Source organism: Anolis carolinensis, chromosome 2, assembly GCF_035594765.1.
Source record: "Anolis carolinensis isolate JA03-04 chromosome 2, rAnoCar3.1.pri, whole genome shotgun sequence".
NCBI lineage: Eukaryota > Metazoa > Chordata > Lepidosauria > Squamata > Dactyloidae > Anolis > Anolis carolinensis.
In genome coordinates, this window is record NC_085842.1 from 131,707,501 (window position 1) to 131,715,514 (window position 8,014).

Sequence of the window (8,014 nt, forward strand, 5' to 3'; positions counted from 1 at the left end):
GGATTTCAGTAATAGAGCTAATCATTGTGCCTCTGTAGAAATGTTTTATCAATACTGGGTTAGAGAGTCTACCATTTCCCAGGAAATCTGTAGTGTTGATGGATTATCTAAGTTTTGTGATGGCATAATTTGCCTTCTTTAGGCATAGCTTTGTCCCTGCTGTGTGATTACGGGTACTTAGCCCAAATAATTCTTTTTCACTTTGAGTTAAAATATACCTGTCTCTCCCTCACCCACTCTCGCTTCCCCTCCTCCTTTCCTTATTAGCTTGAATCCGGATTAATGGATCCTGTTCAATATGATGGCCAGCCATTTGTCACAGTTCAGGAGAACAATGACTCCTTTTATGTCTCCTAGAAGCTCTGTTCCAGAGGCATATTATATTTGACCTTGCATATAGAGTAAAATATGTCATCTAAGCTGCAGATTTGCACATGGTGAACTTGTTAAACTCCCATTGCTATTAATAATGTTTACAGTGCAATTGCTTGCATATTTACAGAGAAGCAATTTTCACTTACTTCAATAACGCTTACTCCCAGACATGTGGGCACAGGATTGCAGCTATACGTAAAATAACTGCATGTAGAATTCCAAAGCTTGTCAACTATACGAGCTGCCTCAATAGCTTTTTCAAGTTATGGATTTTGAAATTCAGCTGGAACCCCTGCCTGATCTCATTATATTGCCAATACTTAAATAAGGCATACTAGTAAAAAGGTTATGAGGCGGGAGGTTAAAGAACCCCAGGAAATACCATATATGGGCAGAGATGGCGACAGCTAGCGACCCGGGTGCATAAACTCACAGAAACATGTGACTTCTGGGAAATCATGTGTTTCTGAAGAAATGAAAGCTAAAGATAAACAAACAGCGCATGCGTACGCAGGCGCTCTGAATGATTGTGAGCACGGCACAGAAAGAGTGCGGCCGGCCCGCTGGTCAGCACTGATTGGGTCCAAGTCAGGCAGCGTCACAACTCTAAGCCAATGAATTTGCTTGTGGGCGGGCATAACCCGAACCCTGTAGTGTGTATAAATATTTACTCAGCCCGCCACTGGGGGTTCTCCCTGGAGAAAGCACTTATTTTGTGCGAGGGGGAACCCTAGTGGCCATTAGCGGAATAAAACTGCTTTCTTGGAATTCCTTCAGTTGTTCGTCTCCAATTCCTCCACTGCGCTCAACAAGGACCGTAGCACAAAGGTTCCGCTACATTTTCTGGTGACCCCGACGTGATTTCCTATAAGACGGGCCAGGAGATTGGAGACGGATCCCGTTGGCGGGACGGCCCCAACTCAGCGGTGGGGGCCTGAGGCAACTACCGTGAGACGAGAAGGGGCCCCTGAATATTACAAGACCGGCTGCGGTGCTTGCCTCTGATGCCAACGCCGACTGACGGTGGGAGCTGCAACACCAGCGAGGTTCCATAGAAACCAGCCAGGAGGAAAAGGATCCAGGGAAAAAGCCCAGGGGCGAAGGTTGGTCCGACGTCTACAGAAATCTGGCAAGTATAGTGGTTGCATGAGACATTAAGGGAACACCGCGCCGGGAGGGACACAAAAAAAGTTCCCAGGGAGGTAGAAAGGGGCTCTGTCTTGTGTTTCCTGACGCATGCCGTTGAGTGGCCGGGTGCCCAGGCCAGGACAGTCCCCTCTATTAGGCAGGATGGGAGGGAAAAATTCAAAGAGCTCCACTCCCTTACAATGCATCTTAGATAATTTTGGCTCTTTTGCTATCAGAGCCGTAGCAGGCAACCCAAGGGACCTGAGAGATTATACACTGAGGAATTTGTGTCAGGGAGAATGGCCAGAGTTTGGGTTAGGTTGGCAAGTAGAAGGAACGTGGGATCTAAAACTGATCCGAACAGTGGAAGAATATTGTGCTGTGAATCATCCGAACCAGTGGGTCTATATAGCTACTTGGGAACGGGTAGTTAGAGAAGATCCAGGTTGGGTTCGACAGTGCAGGAATGGCAAATGTATGGTGGTGAAGAAGGAAGGGAAAAAGAAGGAAGTTTTCCAATCCAATGAGGAGGACTACCCAGATTTACAGTTGAGTGTACAGGCTAGACAACAGGAATTATTGCCGCCACCCTTGCCACCGCCCCCCCCACCCCAGGGAACAGCCCCCGGTGCACCTACACTAGGAACGAGACCCCCACCCTACTCTCCAGAGTCAACCGAAGCGGCCAAGAAACACTATCCTAGCCTAGAAAAATATCAGGAGGAAACAAAGGAAAAGAAGAGGTCACAACGGATGCCCAGTGATGCTTCTCCGGCACAAACTCGGAGACATGGAGCTCCGGTGTGGCCTGGTGATTCACCGACTGGCCCGGCCCTCCAGATGCCCTTGAGAACGGTGCCTGTGATAAACAACAGGAATGAGATAGTTCAAGCATACCAGGTAGTGCCTTTCAGTAGTAGTGACATTTTGAACTGGAAAAATAATACTCCACCTTATAGTGAAGAACCCCAAGCTATGGCTAGGCTATTGGAAGGGATTATGGCAACCCATAATCCCACCTGGCAAGATTGCAGACAATTGTTGAATATGTTGTTCACATCAGAAGAGAGAAGAGCAGTGTTGAATAATGGGGTAGCCATAGCCCAGGTTGGGGCCCCACAAGATGGTGATGCAGCCGAGTGGGGAGCACAGAGGTTTCCTGTGGAAATAGATCCCCAATGGGACACCGCAGAAGAAGGACATTTGCAGAGACTGAGAGGATTCCAGCGTATATTGGTAGAAGCGGTAAAGAGGGGCCCGCCGCGACCCGTCAACATTATAAAAATTCAGGGAGTGGTACAGGAAAAATCTGAGTCACCAACAGCCTTTTTGGAAAGGCTGGAGGCAGCATATAGAAAGTATAGCCCGTATAATTTGGAGGATGAAAACGGTAGGAGGGCGATTCAACAGTCTTTTATCAGTCAAGCGGCTCCTGACATCCGGAGAAAGATTCAAAAGCAACCAGGATTTCTAGGAAAGACTATGAATGAATTGTTGGCACTCGCAGATCAAGTTTATATGGCAAGAGACCAGGTGGAAGAAGAGAAGAAGGACAGGAAGAAGAAGCAGGAATACCAAGCATTAGTTACCATGATGGAACAAAGTGCAAGTGGACAGAGAGGAAGAGGAGGATATGCCAGAGGGGGACAAGGAGGAAGAAGAGGGCCCCCTCGGAGGTTAGGTCGAGACCAATGTGCTAAATGTAAGAAGTTTGGACACTGGAAAGGTGAATGCCCAGAAGGAAGAGAAGGAAGTCAGGAAGGACTGAGAGAAAGAGGAAGGCCTGAGAGAGGAAGAAACCCAGGAAGGGGAAGAGGACGTGGAAACTACGTACCTTTTCCTGCAAGAGAGGTGATAGCTGCAGCAGCTGTGATGGAAGAAGAATGGGAAGATATGGATGGAGGAGAGGAATGAGGAAGCCAGGCTCTTGTTTTGTTGGACCCCGGGGAGCCGATGGTCACACTTGAAATCGGGGACCAACAATTGGACTTTTTAGTGGACACAGGTGCCGAAAAATCAGTAGTAAATACAAAAATTAGTCCACCAACTCGGGAAACTACGAAAGTAATAGGGGTGTCTGGGAAGACCCAGAAGTGCCCCTTCCTCAAGGAACGCACCTGCAATCTGGCCGGACATCAGGTCAAGCATAAGATGTTATATCTTCCAGACTGCCCAGTCCCTTTATTGGGAAGGGACATTTTATCAAAATTACAAGCACAACTCCAGTTCATGAAGAATGGACAAATGGAACTATCATTTCCCATGGAAGAAGAATGGAGACTGTTTCAAGTTAGGATTTTTACTGAAGAAATACAATGGCCATGGCATGAGACTCCTTTAGTGTGGGCAGAAGATAATCCTCCAGGATTAGCTAAATATGTTCCACCGGTGGTGGTGGAAGTGAAAAGAGGAATGGGACCCATATGTAAGCCACAGTATCCCTTCAGTCGAGAGGCGGTGCAGGGGATCAGAAAGCATCTAGAGCGACTTCTGCAGCATGGGATATTGGTACCATGCAGTTCCCCGTGGAACACGCCCCTGCTCCCAGTCAAGAAACCTGGAGGACAAGGAGAATATCGCCCAGTTCAAGATTTGCGGGCTGTAAATCAAGCCACCATTCCCCTAACCCCGGTAGTGCCAAATCCATACATCATGATGAGTCTAGTACCAGCATTTGCCAAATGGTTTACTGTATTGGATTTAAAGGATGCATTCTTTTGCATTCGATTAGCCCCTGTATCCCAACCGATCTTTGCTTTCCAGTGGGAATCTCAGCAGTCAGGGCAAAGGACCCAGTATGTTTGGACACGCCTTCCTCAGGGGTTCCGGGACAGCCCAACCATTTTTGGTCAAGCCCTGGCCAAAGACTTACAGGATTTTGTAATACCTAAAGAAGAAGGAATTTGGCTTCAGTACGTAGATGATCTGCTTATCACTTGCCGGACACTAGGGGGCACTAGAGAGCATACTTTGAGGTTACTCAAGACATTGGAAGAGAAGGGTTACAAAGTGTCAAAGAAAAAGGTCCAGTTGTGCTGTCCCACAGTGAAATATTTGGGGTTCCATCTGACCGAAGGAAAGAAGATGTTAGGAGCTGAAAGAAAGGAAGTTGTTTGTGCCATCCCCACTCCCAGTACCCGGCAACAGGTGCGGGAATTTTTGGGATCAGCAGGATATTGCAGACAGTGGATCCCCAACTACGCCGTGTTGGCTAAGCCGCTGTACCAGGCTACGAGAGGTGGAAGAGAAGATCCATTTGAGTGGACAGAAGAATGTCAACAGGCATTTAAGGCATTAAAAGAAGCATTGATGTCATCTCCAGCATTAGGACTGCCCGATTTGGAAAAACCATTCACTCTGTTCGCTGCAGAGCGGGAAGGGACAGCGGTTGGAGTATTGACCCAACCACTAGGTTCATGGCAAAGGCCGATTGCCTACTTGTCAAAGCAATTGGACACAGTGGCTCGTGGATTGCCACCTTGCCTGAGGGCTGTGGCAGCATCAGTAGATTTAATCAAAGAAGCGAATAAATTGACCCTAGGACAGCCACTGACAGTTAAGGTGCCCCATAGCGTTAAGGCACTGTTAGACACTAAGGGACCGCGCTGGCTCACAAGTGAGAGGTTAATGAAATATGAGGGATTGTTGTGTGACAACCCACTGGTGACCCTGGAGACTTGCTCCACTCTGAATCCGGCCACCTTGCTCCCGACTCCAGGAGACACCACGATCCATCAGTGCGCCCAGGTGATGGATGAGGTATTCTCCAGTCGACCGGATTTGAAGGATGTGCCACTGACTAAGGTGGACGACACTCTGTTCACAGATGGAAGCTCCTTTATGGAAAATAATCAAAGACATTCAGGTTATGCGGTTGTCCGGTGGGGGGGAGAGACGCTGGAAGCAGGGTCACTGCCCCCGGGGACTTCTGCCCAGAAGGCCGAATTGATTGCCCTGACCCGAGCGTTGGAATTGTCAAGCGGAAAGCGGGTTAACGTCTACACAGACTCAAAATATGCCTTCACTACCCTCCACGCACACGGAGCACTGTACAAGGAGCGCGGGCTCCTCACGTCTGGAGGAAAGTGCGTGAAACATGCTGGAGAGATTGTGGATCTCCTGGAGGCGGTTTGGAAGCCAAGGCAGGTGGCTGTGATGCATTGTAAAGGGCACCAACGTGGAGACGATCCCGTAGTGCAAGGAAATAGGCAGGCTGATCTGGCAGCCAAAGAGGCAGCTAGGCTGCCCTATATTGAACATCAGGTAATGGCCCTACAGGTAGAATTAACTGAACATAACATTACATATACACCAGAGGAAGAAGAATGGGCCTTAAAGGAGAAGGGTCAGTGGTCAGGAGAACTCATAGTGATGCCAGACGCCCGTGTCTACGTCCCTAAGGACTTGGCATGGCACATAGTCCAACACATGCACCAAAATACACATTTAGGAAAAATGGCATTGGCAAATCTGCTAGGACGACAGTTGTATATCGATGGATTACATAGCCTAACGGCAGCAGCAGCCCGAAGATGCTGGACATGTATAAAAAATAACCCCAGAGAAGGACCCCTCAAGCCACCAGGAGTCCAACATGTGGGTGGGGTACCCTTTGAAGCTTTAGTCACTGACTTTACAGAAATGCCCCCATACAAAGGATACAAATATTTACTGGTGTTCGTGGACACATACACAGGATGGGTGGAGGCTTACCCTACAAGGACTGAGAAGGCTGTAGAGGTTTCAACAGCTCTAATGAAAGATGTTATTCCCAGATTTGGCATACCCTTAGAAATTGGATCAGATAATGGCCCCGCATATATTCAACAGGCTGTGCAAGGATTATGTAGAATTTTGGGCATAAAATGGAAGTTACATTGTGCATATAGACCCCAATCTTCTGGAAAAGTGGAAAGAATGAATAGGACATTAAAGGCTCAGCTTGGGAAACTTTGCCAAGAGACAGGATTGCCGTGGACGGTGGTTTTGCCCATGGCATTATTAGGAATCAGATGTACACCACACAAACGGACAGGACTCTCCCCTTTTGAAAGACTCTATGGACGACCCCCTTTGAGCTTGAAGGAAGCCTTAGAGACAGGAGCTGAGCAACACCTCATAGGAGAGAAACAGACATTGGCCCAGGTTCAGGCTTTGGGCAGACAAATGCAGCAGTTAGAAAAATACATTTCTGAATTGAACCCACCATTCCCTACCACACCTCTACATTGTTTTTCACCAGGTGACGAGGTTCTGGTCAAGGATTGGAAGATTGAGCCATTGGGACCCAAGTGGCGAGGACCCTATGTTGTGCTCCTGTCTACCCCCACTGCAGTGAAGGTGAAGGAGATTAAGCCGTGGATACATTACACCCGTGTAAAACTAGCACCTGAGGAGTGGCGGACGGAGCGAGTTCCTGGTGAGGACCTGAGACTCAGGATCATCCGGCAACTCCCTAAGGGGTCAACAAGGCCATGAAGCTGATCCCTTCGGGTTCAACGGAGCGTCGGTGGTCAAGTATGTCGCAGCATGGCCCAACAAAGGCGCTCTCTGGGAGATGGTGGCTAGACATTTTGAGAGGAAAAAGTGGGAGACAAGTTATGAGGAGGGGAGGAAAGCGCACTGTGTTTGGTATATTATTTGTGCTGAGTTTTATTCTCTCTTTTGGAAAAAGAGCACATGGGAATTGGATAAAAGAACATGCCAATTATATGTTTGAGCAGCACGGGAAAGAGGTAGCATTAATATATGAACACCCCCTCACCATAGGAGATTTTTCATTTCTTCCCGATTTAATTGATGAACCACAGATTGTGTTGGAGGGATTGTCCAAGGCTCAGGAGGGTCCACCTACCGTGTTTTCTAGCATACCGCAATAAATAAATAAAACTCGGTTTCGACGGTTTAGATACCATACCTCCACCAGGGGTTTGTGCTTCTGTTGTGGAGGATCGGGAATATGGAATTCTGAGTGGAGACACTGGGGAACTAGGCAGGCGTTCTTTTCCCGATTAGGCAATTACTCCCATTGTCGAGACCGGTTCTATCTACATGGACGATTTAATACATCTTATGTCTCACGATTAAATCTAACCGCAACCGAGTGGGCTAGCATGTATCCAGATTATCCTACATTTAGTGTGAATGATTCTATTGAGGGCCTAAAATCTTATATGAACATATTGCAACAATTAACCCAACTGAGCCTAGGTAAAAGCCTCTGTCCGTTATGGCAAATTAGGGATCCAAATCTATGGTTTTTCTTTGATAAATGGGCCACAAATTATCACCCCGGCAACTACCAGTGTGTCGGTGTGGGTTATTTGACATTCCCAGTTCAGGTCTTACACAAAAGGCATCAGCGCCTGAAACGGGACATTGTGCAAACAGGCCCTCTAGGACCAGAATGCTCGGATGAGGTCATTATTAACAAGGCCCTGTCAGGTTCAGAAGCCTCCCGTGTAGGAGGAGGCCTGATCACAGGCTTGTTGACACTGGGTGCTTACCCAGG

The 8,014-nt window shown here is 47.9% G+C and overlaps 1 protein-coding gene across 1 annotated transcript; it reads left to right on the plus strand.

Annotated features, from left to right (window-relative positions):
* Positions 1-3,456: 3,456 nt before the first annotated feature.
* On the plus strand, positions 3,457-4,392 carry LOC134296235 (uncharacterized; the record flags this gene model as incomplete). The annotated part of the gene is made up of 1 exon (XM_062970548.1): positions 3,457-4,392. A coding segment is annotated over exon 1 (936 nt), but the record flags the coding sequence as incomplete, so codon positions are not given.
* Between the last annotated feature and the right edge of the window lie 3,622 nt (positions 4,393-8,014).